Genomic DNA, 23,076 nt, shown 5'->3' with positions numbered 1-23,076 from the left:
TTAAACTTCTAAGGAGAATTTAAGAGCACTTATTAAACAGCAATTCTGGATTTTTAGCCAAAGGTAATCAACCCTTCGCTTACCCATCTTTCCAAAACCTGTGCCTGCCATTTAATACCAAAAATAAAAGTATTTATTAACGAAGTGATGCAGTTTGGCTTAGTGAGAAAGCCCTAGACTTGGCGTGGAGGATCCACTGTGGTTTTTGATTGCCCAGTGGCTGGGGGCAAGCCACTCAGAGGTCCGGGGTTCATCTGTGCTAACGGAATAATAATAATAAAAGCTTCACCGTGGCTTTTAGGATTAAACTAAATGATATATTGTGCATGACGTTGTATTAGCTCTGGAGGAGTATGTAAATACTGGCCAGTAATTTTTGTTCTTAGAATATTTTATATAAGTAAGACGCTTCAATCGTTCCATCATCTTCCATTCCCGTATGTTCTAGAGAGATCTGCATGGGTGTCATGCTGTTCCATTTATTTCACTCACGCTCCTCCAACCCAGTAGTCTATAGCCCAGCTGCATCACATATTCTCAGGTCCATTTCCCTCATTATGTTTGGGTTTCTTCTGTCTTGCCTCATAATCAGTATCTCTCAGTTTTGCCAGGAGTCTTCTTCTAAAATGCACCAAGGACGTTATCTAGGATACAGCCGTAAGACTTGAATCTCGTGAGCAGGAGGAAGCTTGTTTGCTCCCTTACCTGTCCCTGACTTTTGCCCGTGCTCTTTCAGATTTACTACTGGAAGGCGCAGAGTTCGTCTAAGAGAAACAGACGCCACCTTGAGAAGAAGATCCTCACTTTCCAGGGCAGCAAGACTCACGGCATGCTGCCTGGGCTGGAGCCCTTCAGCCACTACACGCTGAACGTCCGCGTGGTCAACGGGAAAGGGGAGGGCCCGGCCAGCCCCGACAGAGTCTTTAATACTCCAGAAGGAGGTAGGGGGTGGACGTGACTGAGATCCTAGAACATATGGCGCATCCTGAGATGCTTTGCATTACAGAAGGGGCCCCACAAAGCTGGCATCCTGTCAGCTCACATGTGGCCCGAGGGTACTTGGGAGGCTTCACAACGCAAAATGCTGCCCCAAGCCGTCCTCTCCTGACTTAAGTTTTTCTCCCCACTTAGTCACGCTGTCAGAAACCTTGCTAATTTGATGTTTATTTGGGTCATTAACTTTCTCACCTGCAGGGAGTTCTGTAACTTCTCTAAGCCTCCGTTCCTTCATCTCAAAAGCATGAGCACTGATGTGATAGCCTAAGAAAAGCACCTGGGAAGAAAAATAATCCTGTCAGTCGTAGTTGACTTCTCTCCCGGTGCACCTTCATCGTTTCTGCTGAAGTTGAGATGAGGTAGAAGGTTGGAAGTCTTGACAAAATGGGTTGGGAAGAAAAGGAAAAGCATTGCAAAAAGGGGCCATTGCAAGGGGAGGGGGAAGGAGGATCAAATATCCATCGATGCAGGTGTGGAGCACGAGGCATTTGGACACAGGGACACAGAGCCTAGCAGATGAGGGAGAGAGGGACAGTAGAGTAAGAAAGATAAGGATTCACCCATTTGAATTTTGCTTCAAGCCCGTATTAAAAATGAGCCAAATAACTTCTGTGGATTCCTTAGGTCTTTTTGATACAAGTAGTTCACAGACAAACTGGGTCCTGGCTCCTTTGAAGGGCTCATGATGTTGGCACCTGCCCAACATCCTCCGAGGGTCATCCTGTGTCCCACTCCCATCCTAGGGCAATTGCTTGTCCTCGGTCTGTTGCTCCTTCAGAGGTTAAAGGCTTCTTCCTCTTGAGGCTTTCACTAGTGAAACCTCACTGCTCCTTGAGATGGTTCAGGGAAGGTGTCATGGTAGAGATGACCAGCGAATTAAAGGATAAAGAAGAGAGGAAGTAATATGTCCACAGACATGATGGTATGAAACAATATGGCTCCCTCAAGGAACTATAAGTCATGCAGCCAGGAATGGTGAGGAAAGAGAGGAAGGTGAGCAAGGGTGGACCCATACCATGGATGGTCTTATATGCTATGGGTATTAACCTATAAGCCAGAGGCTCTTAACCTGAAGACTATAGTCTCCTAAGGGGTCAGTGAATGGGTTTAGAGAGCTCCATGAACCCCCTAACTTTATTTTTTTTATTTTTTAAAGATTTTATTTATTTTTTGACAGAGAGAGAGACAGCAAGAGAGGGAACACAAGCAGGGGGAGTGGAAGAGGGAGAAGCAGGCTTCCCGCGGAGCAGGGAGCCCGATGTGGGGCTTGGTCCCAGGACCCTGGTATCATGACCTGAGCTGAAGGCAGACCTTTAATGACTGAGCCACCCAGGCGCCCCATGAACCCCCAAACTTTATATGCAATATGTGTTTACTTCTCTGGGGAGGGTTTTTGGCTATCATCAGATTCTGAGAGGAGTGGCTTAGGGAAGCTGAGAACTATGTGCCAGGACTCAGGCACAGGCCACTGAGGGCCTCAAGTGGGGCAGTGGTAGAGAGGAGAGTAGGGAATGGATATGGTTGAGATGTACGAGGTGAAATTGACAGGATGTAGTGTCCCAGGAGATGGAGGAAATGAAGCAGAGGGAGAAATTCGGGTTGACTCCTTGGTTTCTGGCTAGAGTGACGGGAGAGACAGGGGTGCTATTAATGGGCCTAGGAAATATGGTGGGTGTGTAGAAGAGCTAGCGACCATGAGGAAGAGCTGCCTCCATCCATCATCCTCATGAGGAAGTGAATAAAAGAAGACCGGGCATGTGTCCTCTGGTCACATATGGCCAGCCTCAGCCACAGAGGACCTGACACCCTGCGGGTCGTCCCCAGAGTTGCGGGGGCAGGGGGGGGGGGGGATCTGCCAGCACCACAGCTTTTGTCCATCACCACGAGATTCTGGGCATCTGTCAGCTCTCCAGATAAGAACCACTCTGCACCTGGGCAGGCTGGCTCATGCCCAGAGCCCAGCAGGCAGCGTGTTCTGGCTGTTTGGAGACACCTGATTTGTTGGAGAAAACAGTTCTTAATAGCCCAGAACACAGCTGCATCTACCCAAAGGTCTGGTTAGAATAGTTTCACCAGTTTGCTTTTATTAAGACACCATTCACAAAACAAGTACCGTCTCCTTTAAAAATATTGGTTTGGATTCATCTAAAGGCAAAGTCTTTATGTATTTTGGAGGATGGCTTTAATGAGTCTAAATGGAAATGATGAGAAAAAAGAGGACAAGAATAGCTGGATGGTTTCTCATCACGGGTTTCTGGTAGTGTATTTTTGGCTGAATCAGGAGCAAGAGTGAGTTACAGAAAACCTTGGTGAATGGTGTGAACATGGTGTAGCATGTCACCTGAATACATACTGAAACATCCAAAAACCCTTTCGTTGACTCTCTGTTCTCACTCCAAGTCCCCAGTGCTCCATCCTCTTTGAAGATTGTTAACCCAACACTAGACTCCCTCACTCTGGAATGGGACCCACCGAGCCGCCCGAATGGCATTTTGACTGAATACACCTTAAAGTATCAGCCAAGTAAGTTATTGGGAGAAGAAAAGGGGGGAATATGGTTTCAAAAGGAAAAAAACTTAGCTGTTTCCTTAAAATACAAACTGGTTCTTTCTTTTTTTTAAAGATTTTATTTATTTTTTAACAGAGAGACAGACAGAGAGAGAGGGAACACAAGCAGGGGGAGGGGCGAGGGAGAAGCAGGCTTCCCGCTGAGCAGGGAGCCTGATGCGGGGCTCGACCCCAGGACCCCGGGATCATGACCTGAGCCGAAGGCAGACGCTTAACGACTGAGCCACCCAGGCACCCACAAACTGGTTATTTCTTTAGCGCTGTAGAATATATGCATATACCTTCAAGTGGTGTTCTAGAAGGAACTTCATATCAGACTTCTAAAGACATATATGCTGTTGAAAATGAAGCAGTCTGTAGAATCCTACAGACCTTTGACCATGGGGTGGATGCTATTGTTAGATTAGGTAGGCATTAGTTATCTGTAACTAGAAAATTGTAAAAAAAAAAAAAAAAAGAAGAAGAAGAAAAAAGAAACAGAAAAAGAGGGGTTTCTTTGGCACAAGGTCTCTGAAGACAAGGTTTGGGGTTATCAGTACATGAATGACACCACCTGCAAAAACACAGAGAAAAGAAATGCTATTGGAATTCAGCCGTAAAATTCCCCTCACTTATAAGTGGGTGGGGACTATATTTCCCCCCGTTTTGCGATCGTGTAGAAGCTGTAAAAAGCTAATGACAGTTATGTCGGGCAAGGCGTGAAGAGGATTACACAGGGAATGTAATCCAAGTTTGACATTTTTGCTTGACACATTTATTTGTAATAGTATTCCTATAGCAATTAATGGGGAATGCGCTTCTCTGTTATTTCTTATTGCCAGTTAACAGCACCCACGAATTAGGCCCACTGGTGGATCTGAAAATTCCTGCCAACAAGACACGCTGGACTTTAAAAAATTTAAATTACAGCACACGGTATAAGTTTTATTTCTATGCACAAACAGCAGCAGGATCCGGAAGTCAAATAACAGAGGAGGCAGTGACAACTGTGGATGAAGGTAAGATGGGTATGTATAAAATTCACGGAACTTTTAAGTGTCGCGAGACCAAAGTCTTTAACCTGAGCGTATGCCTTCTCTTTCCTTCTTCCCATGGAGGATCCATCTTACCCAACTAATGCGAACACTTGTTTGTAATTTCCCATCCTGACATCTATAAAGTCAATTATTTAATTCATGTTAGAATAACTATTGGATATTTGTTTTCCGAGTCTGTGTGAAATTTTTAAACTGACATTAAAATGTTGAGGTGAGAGTGGGAAGTTACAGCATTTTGCCACACAGGAACTCAAAGTTCAAGGCAATGTGTTTTCCTGTCTACAACTTAACATGTATACATACACACATGTACACACATACACACACGTACATACACATACATGTAATACACACATGTATGTGCACACCGCCACACATATCCATGTGCAAATAAATAGATGTAATTCTAGTTCTGGTCTTGAGACACCAGAAGATAGTTTGCTAGGCCACATACTGGTTGAGGATTTCTAGCAAGGAATATGAAACAGTAATGAAATAGTGCCTTTGTTTTGTGTTTGAGCACGGGACTTTGTATTTTGGTATGCCGTCTGGTACAGAGAAAGCAAAATAGTCCCATTAGAGTATCAAGAAAAGGAATTAATACTTCCTTCCTGACTTATTATTTTGAAAAAATTTCGATTCGATGAAAATGTCCAAAAATTTTATAAAAGATTTTCTGATTTTGCATGTCACTAAATCATAGAATTTCTTGAGGGTTATTTATTTGATTATCTTCCCTAGCATGAGGAATTGACATTTCTACCCAAAAATTGGTTTGAAATACTCTAAGGCTTGTTCCATAAGAGGGAAATATGATAATGCACCTTAAGGAAAGTGTGTATTTGATTGCTGGGTAAGCTTGGGGACACCAACATATCTCTGTCCCCTGTACCTGAGGTGGGACACTTCATTCTTCTTGCATGCTTTGGCATTATTAATAAGTGTTTTTATATCGCTTTACATGCTCATGGGTGTGTTACATCTAACTATATAGTGTCCTATTTCTGTTTCCCTTCATTAAAGCTGGTATTCCTCCACCTGATGTAGGTGCAGGCAAAGGTAAAATCATTCATCTGCATGACTTTATACATGTGTGAAATTTGCAATGTTAAACATGGCGAAGTGCAGCATGGGTTAAAAAAAAAAGATATAAAATGAGCTTTGAAACACCAAACAGAAAAGAAGATCTCAGAAGATCTTGGCTTGAAAATTCATGTCTAGTCTTTTCCACAAGTAGAAAGCCACACACTGAATTCTACTAACCCTTCTTCACAAGACCCATCCCTGGTACAAACCCTCATCTTCGCTTTTAATGATGGGATTGGGGCTGGATCAGACAGGACCCAAACTGTGGATTGTCACAGATCCTCTCTGTGGCCACACCACATGCTCAGGGTTCAGAAATATTCCTCCTGTTCTGCAGACAGCCTGTAAGAACTCGGATCAGCCGAGCTCTCCGTTCTCATCTGATTTAGCCCTACTCCTTGTAGACACAGTGTCCTCTTTGCTGACATGACACCACACCGTCCATTCAGAGTTCCGGCTTAGTGATGCCCTCTAACTGGCCCTGAACCCGCAGTCTCCCCACCAGGATCCCTCTGAGCAAGTCTTCCTGTCAGCCTACATGCTCTACCCAGTTGTGTGAATCCATCCTGTCTTCACCACACCGCACACATCTCTTCCCCCTGGGGCATAGTGGAGTACTTTTGTTCTCCTTTGTCTCTCCCAGCTCTCTGCGTGAGGAAGGTGTGTTGGGAGAGCAGTGCTTAAATCCACTGGGATAGGCCTTCCCCCCTGAGGCAGTCCTGAAGATCCTCCTCCATCTTTGGCCCTTGGCCATTGTTGATCTGTTAGCTTTTTCAAGAGCTGGGAGTCCCAGCCACAGGGCACTGTTTTCCTGTGGAGTCCCCCTGGCCAGGGGTGGTCTTAAACTTTGACAGACTTGAGTACAAACAGGAATGAAGAAGAAGACCAAGAGAAAGAAGTGCCTTGCCAGAAATTACTCAGATCTTGTGTGAGTAAGCCTGATTCAGATCTTTTATTCTTTTTTTTTTTTTTTTTAAGAAATCCACTTACATTCATAGCCTTGGTAAACAATAAACTGTATATCAAATAGATTTTGAAGTGACTGAATACAATAGCCACGTTCAGTAATCTTAATAATGTTATCTGTGTGCTTTGAGTCTTGAAAGAACGAGGCTGTGAAAATTCAAAATTTCCACGGTATGGTAGAAAGATAGAAGCCTCCCCCTTACGTGTATGCGCCTTGCCAGGCTTAATTAGATATCCATTAAGGTCCTTGGTTGTGTTACAATAATTCCCTGCTATGTTCCCCTGGTAACCTTTCACTGAAGCATTCCAGAGAAAGCCTGGCCTCCTTCCCGATGCAGGTGGACGCGTCCCCAGGGCTCTGCCTGGAGTCAGTAGCTGCGTTAATTGCGCTGTAAGAGGGCTGTCTGTGAGTGAGCCTGAGTTTCCCACTGACTTGCCATGGTAGAAGACAGCATGCATTCACTGGAAAAAAGAATTATCCACTGATGTTAATGAATTAAAACCAATTAAGAGAAATCCTTGTTAAAATAGTTTAGGTTCTACCATTTAATGTTACTAAATTGAATTGTGAGTTGCTTACGATGATGGAGACAAGCAAAAATGGACTGTCGGAAGGTTCACAAAACCCCTGATGTTGAAATCGGGTGGATCTCAGATAAGAAGAGAAATAGGGTTTAAATGTGTTTTAAAAACCTAAACCTAACCTTATTTTTTTTCTACATTGCTTCTTTTAATAGTGCACTAGCCATTGAACATTGCTTGCATAAAATGAAGGCAAATGCCTTAAGACTTTAACAGCTCAAGAAATAATTTGTTATCCTGGGTTTTCTTTCCTTAAAAATATCTCTTTTTTTGATCTCAGAATGAATTCTATTCTCTTTTTCTTCTCCATACAATTTACTCTCTCAGAGAGGAGAAAAAGGAAAGTTCTCTATGATCCTGCTAAATTTTCATATTTTTATGGTTTTTTGCTTTTTCTTTGAAAGAGGGGCTCCTGGGTGGCTCAGTCGGTTAAGCGTCTGCCTTCAGCTCAGGTCATGATCCCAGGATCCTGGGATCGAGCCCCACATTGGGCTCCCTGCTCTGCGGGAAGCCTGCTTCTCTCTTTCCCAATCCCCCTGCTTGTGTTCCCTCTCTCGCTGTGTCTCTCTCTGTCAAATACATAAATAAAATATTTTTTAAAAAGAAGAGGATGAAAGAATCAGAGATGGCTCGCTGAGAGAAAACAGGTGTGATATCCTCAGCTCTGGATGCATCGGCCTCTGGTGGCTTCAGTCCACCTCTTATCGAAGGGGAAAAGAGATGCATCCGAGTTTACATTTTTTTAAATTTTCTTACAGATTTTAAGAGATGTTAATGAAACCCAAACTTACAAATATGTAATTGCAAAAAGGAGCATTTAAATCACAAAGTAGAATCCAGGACAATCCATTTGGCTGTACTGCACCATACCCACCCCTTCCCTTCCCATGCCTTAGTTGGGCATGGACACACTCCTGAGATCTTTAGGAGTCACTTATTTGGATCCGTGTCCTTGTTTGGATAAAGCCTTCAATGTCTGTGTAAGAGCAGTGGTTGTTTAGCTGCATCTGTTTAATTTCTGTGTCCTTTTAAATAGTTTCAGGGCCTGGGATTCTAGAAAATAAACCTGTGAAGGCATCTATAGAAGTGATCTGAAAAATCACAGCTAACGGATTTGCCTTCTGGGCCAGTGTTGCTGTTGGATGGACATGGCTTTACCCATAGCCTTTACTTTCTCATCCTTGGGACCATTCATCAGAACACTCTTGTCAGGTGACCAGTTGGGGTACAGAAATAGGGAGAGACTGATAGGTCAGAAACTGAACGTGATTCTTGGCATAATTAGCAGCAGGCTGTGGTCAGCCAGTCAGGACGGAGCAGAGCTGGGCACCAAGGAGCTGGTGACAAATCCTCTCTGTGGTCAGACTGTGGTCACTGTATAATTACACCAGAGTTGGTCCCACCACTACCAATGAGGTCAAGAAACAAGGAAAAGCTAAAGAATATGTAAACAAAAATCAAGTTTAAGGTTTGGCCCAAAGAACAACAACAAAATGACTATATAAAAAGTTCAATCAGTTCAACAGCTAAAGTCTATCTGCTGCATAAAGTGCACCAGCCTTTTTTAAGGCACTGTGTACCAGGATGGTAAGACAGACCTTGCCTTTGATATGCTAAAAATGTGGCAGCTGACACCAACACATTAAAAAAAGAGTAAAAACAGGGGCGCCTGGGTGGCTCAGTTGGTTGAGTGACGGAGTCTTGGTTTCTGCTCAAGTCGTGATCTCATGGGTTGTGAGATCGAGCCCCATGTCAGGCTTTGCACGCAGCGGGGGGTCTGCTTGAAGATTCTCTCAATCTGCCCCTCCCCCCATTCATGCTCTCTCTCTCTCTCAAATATATAAATAAATCTTTTTTTTAAAGAAGAGTAAAAATAGATGCTAAACTAGTAATTTGAACAATTTTTATCTAAGCATAGAGGAGGGAACCATTTATTTTGCTCAAAAGGATCAGGAAAAATTTCACGAAAATAGTAATATCGAACTGGGCCTGGAAAGACAAATAGAATTTGGACAGATGAGTCGGGGGATTGGGGTGCATAAATTCTTGGTAAGAGGCATAAGCAAAGGCATGGGCTTTGAAAATCCACAGGATGTTTCAGTTGTGCCCAGAGCCGTGACTGAAGAGGTAGATGAGGCCAGATGTGAATGATCCTTCAGGACCACGAATGTCTTGCTAAGGAAAGAGTGTTTACCTGTGGGCAGAGGCGAGCCATCCACCTTTCAAACAGGGAGTGACAGGATCACACACATAGTTCAGGAAGCTAAAATCTAGGGAGCTACACTGGTGGGATCTACAAAGAAAGACTTAGGGTACGGAGAGAGACAAGAGACAGGCTTTGCAGAAAGCTCCAAATAGAAATGACACTCGCAGTCCCTTGGCTGGCAGTCCAGAAAGTGGGTGAGTGGAGGGTAAAAGCGAGGAACCTTGGGATTCTCTGTGGTAAAAGTATGATATCTTCTCTGACTGTCTTTAAGAATAAGCTAAATGCTTTTCTGTTGGACGTATTTCACTGTGCTTCTGCCTTGACCTCTCCCATCAATACACCAAGATTAAATTCCTCAGTTCTATGATTCCAAAATTTCTTAAAGAAAATTAATATTTTGCTTTGTATTTATTGTCTCTGTTGATTGATCATATTCCTATCATTATCTCCTCCTTTAAGAGGAAAATCTCAGAAGATAAAATCAAATAGCTCCACAGAAGGACCCTAATATAATTCTGTAATCAGTTTTGCTCTCTGCTGTTTCCCTTAGCACAGAAAGGTACACTGTACACATAGGATGGTGAGTTATCTCAGAGGTCAAGTGCATTATTTCATTTCTTCAATATACAGAACTTGAGTAACTTATTTTTTTTTTAAGATTTTATTTATTTGCGAGAGAGAGCACAAGCAGGGGGTGAGGGGCGAAGGGAGAGGGGAAAAGCAGACTCCCTGCTGAGCAGGGAGCCCAATGTGGGACTCGATCCCAGGACCCTGGGATCATGACCCAAGCCCAAGGCAGACGCTTAACCAACTGAGCCACCCAGGCACCCAGAACTTACTCAAGCTATGATGGGGTTACATCCCCATAAACCCATCATAAGTCAGAAATATTGTTAAGTCATAAATGCATTCAATGCATATAACTTACCAAAACTGGCTTAGCCTAGCCTACCTGACATGGGCTCAGAACACTTACATTAGTCTACAGCTGGGCAAAATCGTCTAACACAAAGCCTATTTGATAATAAAATGTTAATTATCTCATGTAATTTACTGAATACTGTACTGAAAGTGCAAACAGAATGGTCCCATGGGTACAGGAGGTTGTTCACTCTCGTGATCGCGTGGCTGAGGGGAGCTGCAGCAGGCACCCCTGCCCGGCCTCATGAGAGTGTCATACCACAAACCACTAGCCCCAGAAAAGATCAAATTCAAAATATGATTTCTACTGAACGCTTACAGCTTTCACACCATTGTAAAGTAAAAAAATCCGAAGTTGAACCATCATTAAGTCGGGGACCGTCTGTAACTTTCTTTCTGATCCTAAGAAATGCTATTTCATGAAGTTAATTTCAGGAGAGGCCTTTAGCTTCCAAATTCTATAAAATAATTGGGAATTTAATTTTAGAGCTCAAGTCAGCCCTTGGACACTTTCTGATTTACTATCCTAGGACATTTTTCTGGGATTATACATTGATCTAATTTTTGTGGCTACCCGAGTTAATATATCTGTAAGTAGGTCATTTTTAGTTTAGGTTGTTGTGAGAAGGCTGAGAGAACGGTCAGTCTCAGATAGCCAAATAATGTCTTTTAAAGGCTGTAGATGTAAACCTTTCCTCAGAGTCTTTAAAGACCCACACTGAGCTAATAAGTAGAACTGAAAAGCAGCCGCCTAGTATTGGGGTTTACCTTGCAGTAAGATTCTGTTACCTCCGCCCCCAGCATTGCTCAGCAACCCCCTCCCCACCCCACATCCATAAATGAAGGCTGATGTTTCCTGGGACTCTATCTAATGGACAACAGTTTACATCATTCAGGACCCGTATAACAGAACTCATCAATCTGAATATTGTACATCGTTATTCCTGATTATTCATTTATGTCCTAACCCTTTCTGTCATGGAAGTGAAAAACAAGTGAACCCTAAATTTCAGCAATAAATCTTAAATTTTATGTGCACAATCTCAGAGGACTTCATCTTAGTTTATATTTGTGTGTTGGACGCTGCAGATCGATTGCTTGTTTGTTTTATTCTTCTGTTGTATATTTATCTTAAGCCATAAATCCCTGGATCAGGAAGCTTACTGCCACAGCTGCAGAGATCAGTGCCATTTATCAGTGGGGAGTCGGAGGGGCCAGAGCACGTGAACTTTACTTTGAATACGATGTAGCTGGCACTAAGAAGCAATTTCATTGTCTGCTTGTTAATTTGGGGGATGCATTTTAAGAGAGTAAGAACATTTTTAAGGATTTACTGTGGATCATTCTGAAAAATAACTCGATCCAATTAAATGAATCCTGTTTATCTAAAAAAATTCTAGTGAACTGAACCATCAAACTGTATGTTTTATACATTGCTAGGAGTCTCTTTTGTTCCTGTTATTAAAAACAAGGGGCATAATATGTCCCATTGCATATGTTATTTTCATACTGTGGTACTTAAAACTGTTCTATACCCACAACATGTAAACAAGAGTAAGGTAGCAAAAATTATATTTGTAAGGACAAGTAGGAAAGAAGAAAACTCTGTTCAAATTGGACTTTGAAGGAGCAAAAATCAAACTGACTAGTCATCTTGCCCATCTTGTGCTCTCTCTGTCAAATAAATAAATAAAATCTTTTAAAAAAAATGAAAGCATTTATGTTTACCAAAAGATTCATCTTGTGAACCTCAAAAAACAATTTTTCCATAGTTCACTTGAACTATTTAATGTGTAACAATTCTTTTTATAAACATCATTAGAGAAGCAATAATTTCATAAGGCAAAGTGCAGGTGAAGAAGTTTCCTTTGCATTAAAAAGAAGATTTAATACACTGGGAATGTCTACAATGAATATGCAATCTCTATATCCAGTCAATTTTTATTTGAGGACATTTTCATATAGTTTTTCATTTCAGTTGATTTATTTGGCATGACTAGATTTATAATCATCTAAAACGATAAACCTAAGCAGTCTAGATTTTGTCTTTAGCGTATAAAGAATTTTCCTTTCTTGGAGTGTTAAGTAACTTCCAGTTCCTCAAAATACTCAAATTTGTTGTTTTTGCAAAACTCCCACAGACAAAGAAGAATGGAGGCAAGAAATTGTAAATGGTTCTCGGAGCTTCTTTGAGTGAAGGTGCCTAATGCCAGGAACGTAGCAAGTTTGAGTTGGTGCTGAGGGGGACTCTGGTTTTGTGAGTTCAGAGGATGTGTTTGAGATAGGCCCAGTTGGAGGCAGGGGCCTAGTGGAGTTGGGTTATGGGTAGGGCCATGAATGTCTTTCTGTGGGGCTCAGTTGGGTTGGGACTTGGGGTTTTTAATTGTCTTTGGCTCTTTATATCAAATGAATTACAGAATTGGGCAGATCACCTTCTAATCATGGCATAGACAAAAACCATTACAAAAACAGAGATAAAAATGATTCTTAACTTACATTATGTAGGTAATTCAATTTTTCACATCCTTTACATGTGTAAACCTTCCCTTGGAGTTAGGATGGAATTTTCAATTCCATGATTCCTTGATAGAGTCACGATTTTTTTATGTCACAAGGGACTATAATCAGCACAAACCTGCAGTCTGGTTAGACAACTGAGGTAAAGATTATTATACTTGAATAGAATGAGACATCGTTCATATCATGTATCTCTTCTGACCACACCAAATTTGACTGCCTGCATAATTTTCGTTCTTTGAATGGTATCATAATATGCGACAAGTGATTCAAGTTTCTAAAATAATGTTCATGTAAGATGCAAGAATATTCATACCAGCTCATAAGATGGAGAATAATCCTTGCTGACCTAAATTAGAGAAGGGCTGTGTGGCACAGACTTGCTTTGTGATTCATCCGTCCGTGTTACTTCTGTTCCATCGCCTCGTGCGTTCTTGAGGAGATACTGCATTTGCCATAGAACCCGTAGGCAAAACGCATTTTGTGTGTGTCTTTCATTACACAAGCATTATGATTTTCAAAGTCATGTAAAGTCATGCATCATGTATAAGATCTACAATCACGAGCGGTTTTAAAACAAGAAATCAAAGGTAATATTTGGTAACTTATCAAACTACATTTTAAGCTATTCGTGAGCAAAAATCATAATGTGTAAAGAGAAAACCACTTTTCTGTAATTTTGTTCCTTGTGTTTTCACAACTGCGTGTGGACAGAGCTCTAGGAAAGCACTGCATTAGACTGCGAAGAGGAATATCAACTAACAGGATTACAGGGTGTTTTTTGTTAGTGATGGCTTTTAATTTCAAAATACGAAAAGCTCAGGGAGACATGTTGTCCACTGATAGCTGGAAGGCTAACGATAGTCACAGTGCTAGCATTTCATCAGCTCGAATTTCTACCGGGCGACTGGTTTCCAGCGGCTTCTCTTGTTCAGTCTGTCCAGAAATCCTATGAAGTGGGCAGTGCTCCTTCCCGCTTAGGCGTCAGGTTAGTAGCATGTCACCGGGCTGGAATGTGAGGGAGCCTTCCAACGCTGGAGGGGACACTCTCACGACACCCCCCCGCCCCCCGCCGGGGTCACAGAGCCCACGTCCCGAGGGAAACAGGCTGGAGTGACCGCTTCGTTTGGCACTCGGCGCGTATTCTGGTCCCCCAAAGGCTCCAGTGTACACCTGGCGAATCAGATCCCGTCTATGACATCAAATGTGGTGGTTTTTTGTCCTTTTATGGGACAGAAGGCAAACCCTTTAGAAAAGTTTTTTCCTCCAGTGTTGCCGTACCTACAGGGCCAGCTGTAGCTGACAGCTCATTCAAGGTGAGCCATCGCGGCAGGTGCGCCATTTCTACGTGCCCGTGGTGGACAGGTGGGACAAGGCCGCAACCAGTTATTGTCACCTTTGGCATATAGAAGTAACTATGAAAAAGAGTAAGTCTTGATTAAAGCCTTAGTTCCAGGAGCAAATAGTGTTAACTCAGTACTGTCTCCAAACTTTGGCCAAGGAAATGTCCTGCTCTTTCTGTACATTTCTAACTATTTTAATTCAACAGGACATTTTTAGGCTTAATGGATTCTTCATAAATAGCCATTTATTCACTCTGTCCCTTCCACATTACTCTGTTATTCTAAGCATTTCCTCAGAGGCCTACTACCGCAGAGCACAGGTTATAGCCAGAGGACAGCGGCAATGTGCCGGCAGAACCCTTGTTAAAACGGACTTCTAGGAAACAAAACAAATTTTATTCCTCTGGCTTATTTTCTTTTTTCATATTCTTTATCTACTCGTTTAACTTATCGCTTTATGGATTACTCAAGAAATACATGAACATAATTTTATTGTAAAGATGTAAGTAAACTGAAAATCCTCTTTAATTCTCCTACTCAATACTCAATCCTACAAGTACCTGCCCATTGGAACCCAGATGCAAGAAGAAAAAGCCCACAGGCTTGTGTGTGTGTGTGTGTGTGTGTGTGTGATGCACAGTGGTGGCCAGGACTTGGGTTTGTATGTGCGTCTGCAGTTAAGATGATTTTAGAATGTGCTGGGAAGAATCGAAGCCTCTCGTAGTCATTCCAGGCTTTAGGTCCCTTCTTCTATGGGTGAGAAGTCAAGAGAAGTTATCTTTCACTTACCTAATCTTTGTTTTATACCAACTTCTGGTGCACTTGGGTGTGCTTCTGCGAGTGTGCACCACACACCTGTTAACGCGTGCTGTCTGCCTAGCCTTACATAGTCTGGGCGGATCATATTTGATGCTTTTTTTCTTTAGACGTAGAGGTAGAAATTCAAAATCCATTTGGATTTTCCTTTGTCAACTGTCAAAGAAACATTGCCGCTGTTTGCATAGTTGCACGTAGCAAGCTGCCTGTAGGCAGCTCAGTTGTGGCCACCGCCATCTTTATGAGTCAATGTCTGTGCTGGCGTTTGGGTATCTTACTGCATTTTGCCCTTATTGGTTGCATTTAGTTGGATGGAAAATGTAGATGCAGCTACTTCTACAACAAGGCTATAAATGATTAACTCTTCAACTTCGATCAGATGCTCAGTTTTGGTGAAAAAGCACACAATCAAAGACCATGTGCAAATTTGAAAAAAACGCATTGCCAAGGAGCATGTAGTGATGGACCTTTAAAATCCTTTTGCCTGTCTCAGAATGGAAAGTCCCCATAGCCTTGTGTTTTTCACAAAGACTTCTGCAGATCTGATGTCTGGGCTTGTTTTCCAGAAGGCATGAGAGCAGTAGAGCGTTCAGCTAGTATCTCAGGAGTCGGACAGACTCAGTCCAACTCCAGCCGTCGGGCAAGTCCTTTCTGTTCCCGGGGCACGGGTGTACTCCTCCCACCCACCTCAAAGCACTGCTGTGAAAATTAAATCAGATGTTGCCCTTAGCATAGTGCCCGGCACATAGTGGGAGTTTCAGGATGTTAGCTCTCATTATCCCTGTCTTCTTCTCCATCATCATTGTCATGGTCACGGCGTGTGTATGCAGGAGAGCACAGCCCGCACTCCTGCCTCGGTTGGATCTAGTCATGATACAACTCAAAACCCCTCGGCCAGTGAGGCGTTTGATTTATAATCCAGATGGTGTATTTCCACTTCTCATGTTATTTCTTAACCACATACGCACACATTCTTCACATCCTTCTTCATGCTTGATTTTAAGCATTTCATTTTTCGCCTTCTGCTTTGTGTGGAGAAAAATAAGGCAACAAGGTTCTATTTTGGCCATGGAGGATGGAACCTGGGATCTATGTAGCCATGTTTGTTTCTGCATCCAGAGATCACATATACCCACCCAACCATGTTAAATGCACTCAGAAGAAACTCAATCAAATTAAAAGCATGCTATAGGCATGCTTGTGAATCAAAAGAAGAAAACCTTTTACTTTGATTATGGTCAAAAGAAAAAAATAAAAACCTTTGTAAAAAAAAAGTTTCATACGAATTTATTTAAACAAATCCTCTTGGGCATGTCTGAATGGCCATTGATGCTGCACTTTGTCCCATTTGATTGACACTTTTGAATAATACCAGCAATGCTAATTATTCTGTGTTTTTCTTAGGAGATTTGCATACTGGGACTAGTTGAATACGGGGCTTCACGTTTATTGACTCAAACAGAATAGATGAAGACAAAGACTATGTATATATGTGAATGAGTATTTTCTCTTTAAACTGGTCATTTATTCCAATAATGATTCTGCTGATCAAGCTACCTTTCAAAGTCTTTTAAATGGATCCAAAGCAATATTGAATATCAAATATTGATCCTTTGAGGGTAAATTGGATTTTTCAGAAATTTCCAAAAATCTTTTAGAACCAAATCTTGTAAATGAGATGAATACCAAATCTAAGTAACGTTTTAGGTGCAAATTGAGCTGCTATATAAAATAATAAGGCTGGCTGTCTTATGTGGATAGGTTTCTTGTGTGGACAGTTTTCTTTTTTAATAGAAGATTTCCAAAACATTTTGAAAAATGGCAACATCATTGCAATGATATGTTAGCCTCCAAAAGCAGTTCCTTTGAAGGAAAAATACTCCATTAGATGTATACATTCTGTTCTGTTTAAAATTCAGTCTTACATTCTTACCGTTGTACTTAATGTACAGTTTATCTGTAGACAGTACTTTTAAAACTGACTTGGGACTATGTTTCTATTGAGAATATATAGTTAAAATAACTGTGAACACAGTGTTTAGCCAGATTTGTTAGCATTTGATGGTATTAGCATTCAGATTTCACTATCTGAATTTTTTAATTAATGAAGATTTTTCAGAGTTGGTATATAACTCCTGATTGATAACTGACAGATTTCAATTTGGGGCACGTGTAAAATGTATAAAAGCCCATTTACTCTGCTAGTTTTTTACTGCAAGAGGCTACAACAGTCCTCATCCCCTGATGCCACTGATCTGTTTTCCAGCAATGGCGAGCCGGCAGGTGGATATTGCGACTCAGGGCTGGTTCATTGGTCTAATGTGTGCCGTCGCTCTCCTTATCTTAATTTTGCTGATTGTTTGCTTCATCCGAAGAAACAAGGGCGGTAAATATCCAGGTAAGAAAGAAAGATTAAAGTCGCCTCAGAACGCTGCACAATTATTCAAAACTATAAAGAAATAATGAGAGTGATCATGTAGATTGCAATAAGCATATTTTCCCAGAGCCATAAATTTGGACTTTCTGTCCAAACAATTTTTGATCCCTTTTTTTTATAATGGGAGCCTAAACATTGTCAAGGATCAGAAGATATTTGGGGGAGGAAATTCATCTGTTCTCTGAAGATATTAGTGACTCTGCTTCCTTAGGTTCCACCTAAGTCACAGCTGCTACACCTAAAACCAACAGGCAGAGGGGGAAGGTACATGGAATCTTCTGGAGGAAATACTGCACGAACTGAGTCTTGATATCATGATGTGTAACATTGCCTTTCCTCTATGGCTAATGTTTTCCTCAACTCAGTGGATCCAATGAATTTATATTTTCTTTACTTGGCCATTTCCCTTTCAGTGACAAGAAAAAAAAAATCTGCAAAAGAAGAGATGTGCTGAAACAATTTGTAACCTTGAATATAATGAATAGATGGGCCAAGTAGGGGAGAGATCTTAGAGACTTCAGACTTATTCCTTCATCAGTAGGATGCTCACAGGAAGTCAACTTTATATGTTAACAAATGTTCATTCTCTTAGGTTGTCTCAAAGAGACTAAAACAGCAAAGTATATGCATGGCCACATAATGCATCTGTTGTGGTATGACATCTGCTGTGTATAGAATTATTTTCTACTGCTATACATCTCAGGGAGTTCAGTCTTTAAAACTTTGAATAAGGAAACATGGAATCAATAGGTAATGTTATCACTTTGAAATTTTTTAGTCAAAGAGAAGGAAGATGCTCATGCTGATCCTGAAATCCAGCCTATGAAGGAAGACGATGGCACTTTTGGAGAATACAGGTGAGCCACTGCTTCTCAGCCTCCCTTCACCCTTCCCGCCCTGCACACACACTGTGCTCATACAGACTCCCGCCAATAGGATGAGGCCAGGGACAGGCTCTGTGGCATTGCCTATTTTCCTCAAATATTAGTTTAGAAACACTTCCATGTCTACATGGCTACACATCCCCAATGAAAATATTCTCACTTTTCATTAAAAAATAAATTTCCATTTTAGTCATGGGTTTGGAGACAGAGTACCTTCCACCCCGCCGTATTTTTCCAGAGGCATCGCTGTATTGCTCAACCTAGGAAAAGCTGGTGTGTTATAGTAAGAGTTAAAGCAATAGTAAAGACCCTACAAAACCTGCATTATAAAGGAAACTACACCTGTCATTTTCTAACTAGTGAGTTTATAAAATTGGTGTTACTTTTTTTAATCCTGGATTTGATGCTTCTTTTTCCAAAAGAAATACCCATATCCTGTCCATTAATCATGAAAGGATGGCAAGGTTCTTTTAGAAGCTGTAAATTATTAAGAATATCATAGACCTCTAGGCAGTGTGTTAATTCACAGGATTTTGATAATACATTCTTGGCTTGGCTCCATCGTTAGGAATAAATTTTAACCTATGTGCTAAATAATGAAAAGGGGCAGGGGGAGAGAGGGAGAGAGACTCTTTAAATAAAGATATTCTTACCTAGGATTTGTATGTCTTTTTAAAAAGAAACAGTTGATTATTTTAGACATTTTTAAAATCAGAAACAAGCTCTATATTTGTTCCTTTAAAAAGTTGGGATTTGGGTGTTCCAAAGGAATACTTCTATTTATAAAATGCCTTTATACCTTGTTTTTTCTATCAGCCTCTTAATTATAGAAATATAGTCTTTTAAATATGCACTGAGCCCAGATTGAGCCTTTTTTGGCAGATGAAAAGGCTTTTAGGTGAAATAAAATATTTCCCTGTTGTGATTGCCAGATGACATTTATAGATATTTGTGCTAATTTTTACTCATCTCTGGAGCTCATTTTTGGTATTTCCATGTCAATATCATGAGGGGCTAAGTAATGCTAAGGATAAGAAATATGATAACTGATTGAAAAAAACATATTTTGGATACATTTGGTTTCATATCAGTTTCCATGCAGATACAAGTGTTTGGACTTTGTGCCTCAGCACCTACACCTTCAGATATTCTGATCTTCTCTTCCACAGAGATGATTATGATTCGTAAAACTTCTCAGAATTTCTGTACCTCATGATACAGAAAGATGTCTAGTGAGGGTTGTCTGGATATCACATGTTGACTCTGGGACTCAAAGTTTGTGGAAGCTTCCTGGGCCACCCCCTCCCCCCAACTCTCCACAGGACATGGTAGGGCAGTGTGCAGATGGCTGTAGCCTAGGGAAGCCATGTGTGACACTGGGTGAGTTGTAGTCTTCGCTGATATAATTCATTCTTGTACATGTTTTTCCCATAAAGCAGGTGAGGCCATAATAACTAAGTAACTTCTTAGCGTTTTTGTGGCTAGAATGGTACACAAGATAGGCACACCACTCCCTTCTTTATTACAATGAAGCTACATCTTCCATGTAGCCTGAAACACCTCAGTATTGGCATTAATCGGAAAGAAAGCATGGCACCTCCTGCGTTCCCGTTGTCCGTCATCGTGCTTAAATTGATCTAGTGATGTACTGCTCGCCTCGTGGCTCCCTGATGTCAGCTTGCTTTTACAGTGGTGTGAAACCAGGGTCTGATGTAATGTGACGTTCTCAGGGTGACCATGCTGCCTACTCTGTAGAAATGGGATTGAAATCGAGGTTGAATAGGAACCAGCCCGGAATCCAGAAACTGTTAGTTTTACGGTCAACCCAGCCCTACCCTTGATTCCTTTAGATATGGCACTTGATGTGTCTGGGTCTCCATTTCTTTCATCTGTAAAATGATACAGTTCAACTATTAGATGATCCCTGAAGGCTTCTAGTTTCTGCGATTTCTAACCTCCTCCACGAGATGTCTGCTAACAACCTTTAATATGATTTGGGCTTCCAGAGCAGTCCACGGCAAGTATTTGGTGACTGGCCTCATTATCACTGTGTTTACATTTCTTTGGCCATATTCCTCTGTCTTGGTGTTCATACATATGTGACATGTTTGTGAGGCGTTTTCACGTGGCTGTCTTTAACTCATGCCTTGAGCTCCTCAGAAGAGAAAGACTTTTCTTCGGGCCTATCAAGTACAGACCCGTTGGTTCATGTGTGAAGACAAAACCGTTTGCCACACATAGAATTACACTGATGTGGGAGGTACCAAGGGAAGGTTCTGATGGGTGTCTAAAACTTAATACACAACCCAGGAATTTTTTTTTTTTTTTCACTTGAACTGCCAAGTCCGTAAGGACAGTCAGTCCCACAAGCGAGGTCACTTTCCCCAGCACCCAGCCACCTTCAGCTGTGGCTTCGTCCTGTGACGTCTTGACACTACTCAGAACTTTTTCCCTGTGGATTCTTTTCTACCTAAAGAGAAAAAACAAAAGACTTTTAGTTTCTTAGATGTTACGACGAATGAAAACGGTTCCAACTGTTTATTACGACAGATTTTTGTTTTTTTAATAATACATTGAAGTGTCATTCTCCTTCCTAAATCACCAGGGTCCCTTCTCTGCTTTGCACCTTCTGGAAGTTCTGAGCTCTGTATTATTTATTGATGCTTATTCTTTTTTCATTCTGAAAATAAATCAATATGCGGATCACACGCCAACACAGACAAAAGTAGGGCTATCACTAAATGTAAATTAATTCTGTTTATGATTTGCTCATTCTCCAGCTTGAGGATGAAACAGTTTCTACATGGTTGGCTCTGAGCCAGGGGATATTTCATAGTGCAAAGAGGGATGGAACTTCAATGGCCAAATTTGATTTTTTTTTTTTCCGTAAGCTGTAACCTTGTGCCTCCCTCCAACGCCCACCCCCAAGCAGTGACCCTCTGGTGGAAGCCTGCAGCTTTCTTTGTTTGTTTCTTTAATTATGCAGACAGTAGGATCTGCATCCTTACTAGCATATAGAAAAATCAGAGAAACAATGCAACCAACCGTGTAAGTATTTTTTTTATTCTTTAGATCCATTCCTTTAAAAACCAGGATGAACCTAGGTCATAAAGACTCTGACCGTGGTACTTGAACCCAGAGCATGGAGGCTCTGGGCATGGGAATCTTGTCATTTAAGTGAACATGGTTCTGTTCCAAGCATGCCAACCCATGCTCATTGGGCTTGAATGATGTGAAGATGGGTCACATGAGCTACCTACTTTAGATTTATTCTGCACACAAACATAAAGTGGTGTGTGAACAGTATAAATAATGATGGACGTTTAGAGGGAGGCCTTGGGTCATGAAGGTCAATCGAATTGCGGCAAGATTTGGCAGTGGTGGGATGGTGACCACACTAGAGTCAGACCAAAAGATCACAGATTTGTCTGTCGCTGCTGGATTTTGGTCAGTAGACATTCAATGGGTACCTCCTGTGTGCGTAACCCTGAATGAAGTGCTACTGCAAAAAAGGTGAACTCCTTAAAATTCATCCTGAGGGTAAGAGAAAGGAAAAAATATATATATACTCCAATGCTTTGTCGGACATCGTGAAATTCACAAGGAATGAAAGTTTTCTGATGTTAGAATTCTGAAAAATTTCTAAAAATGCCCACCATCTCTTCTATTGTGATTTTACAATGAATTCATTCATTCAACCCATATTTATTGAGTGCCTACTGTATGCCAGGCTGTGGGGATATTAAAAATGATAGAATGTTATCTCACTCGTTTATAGTCTAGTGAGGGATCCAGGGAATGAAAGAAGAGTCAGCATCATGTGAAAAGTGCTGTGAAAGAGATACAGCTCAGGCTGGAAGCCAAAGCTAACTGGGGGGATGGAAGGAAGGTGAGGTGGGAACCCTTCCCAGAGGACGCGGCACAGGAGCTGAGTTCTGGTACCATGATGGGAGCATTCCTTTACACTGCAAAACCATCTTCATGCATGGCTGTGAGGATCAAAAATATATTTCGGAGCCACGTGTACTATTTTATGACTTAGTTTGAAATGTGTTGAATCTTTGTCCTTAACAGTTCTCGTAAAACATGGCTGAATATTTTTAAGCTTTTAATACTGTGTAGCTAAATAAGTGTATGACTTTTAAGTCATCCTCCATAACTTCTAAATTCCTCTCATGTGGGAGGCTGCGCTTTCACACTGAAACTTGACAGAGCGACTTCCCTTGACACGATGTCAAAAGCAAGTTTGTTTACTATTTCATTATAGAATTCATCTTTGAGTTGAAAAAAGGCAAGCATTAATACAGTACTTCAACAGGGCTTTGTAACCAGGCATAGCTCTGGAAACTTCTAAGAGTGTGTGTTACACAGGGTATTTGTGAGAAAAGAATCTCTCTGGGGTGGGGGCCTGGAGTGGATCGAGGAGGTGTGGTGGTAGATAGATGGGTACTAATATTTGTTGGGCACAAATCACATGCCGGGTAATGGGCTGTTGCCTCATATGATTTTTTTCCCATTTAACCTGATTCTAACTGAAGTATGACATTACGTTGTTGTACCACTTTTTAAAACCCAGTCTTAGAAAGATCTTGAGCTGCCTTGGAAAAGCTTTTCCTAGAAAGACTCTGTGTATGGCTAGAACACCCCTCTTCCTTCCTTCTCTTCTTTCAAGCACAGCCTACGTTGCTGTAGATTCTCTCTCATCCACTATGACCAT

The 23,076-nt window shown here is 41.4% G+C and overlaps 1 protein-coding gene across 9 annotated transcripts in view; it reads left to right on the top strand.

Annotated features, from left to right (window-relative positions):
- The window catches only part of NRCAM (neuronal cell adhesion molecule), a 277,791-nt gene that overhangs the window by 247,876 nt on the left and 6,839 nt on the right, over positions 1-23,076 (top strand). For 5 of the 9 annotated variants that reach the window (XM_064575428.1, XM_054505348.2, XM_054505344.2 and 2 more), the window contains 5 exons: positions 737-941; positions 3,397-3,519; positions 4,386-4,571; positions 17,305-17,436; positions 18,254-18,332. In XM_064575428.1, coding sequence (XP_064431498.1) covers positions 737-941; positions 3,397-3,519; positions 4,386-4,571; positions 17,305-17,436; positions 18,254-18,332 — 725 coding nt within the window. The remainder of the gene's footprint in view (positions 1-736; positions 942-3,396; positions 3,520-4,385; positions 4,572-17,304; positions 17,437-18,253; positions 18,333-23,076) is intronic. The other 4 variants (XM_054505349.2, XM_054505347.2, XM_064575427.1 and 1 more) reach the window with 1 other exon arrangement.

Source organism: Mirounga angustirostris, unplaced genomic scaffold, assembly GCF_029215605.1.
Source record: "Mirounga angustirostris isolate CCGP_5_RB_7025 unplaced genomic scaffold, mMirAng1.0.hap1 SCAF_12, whole genome shotgun sequence".
NCBI classification, from domain to species: domain Eukaryota; kingdom Metazoa; phylum Chordata; class Mammalia; order Carnivora; family Phocidae; genus Mirounga; species Mirounga angustirostris.
This window is presented reverse-complemented; position numbering and strand designations above follow the sequence as displayed.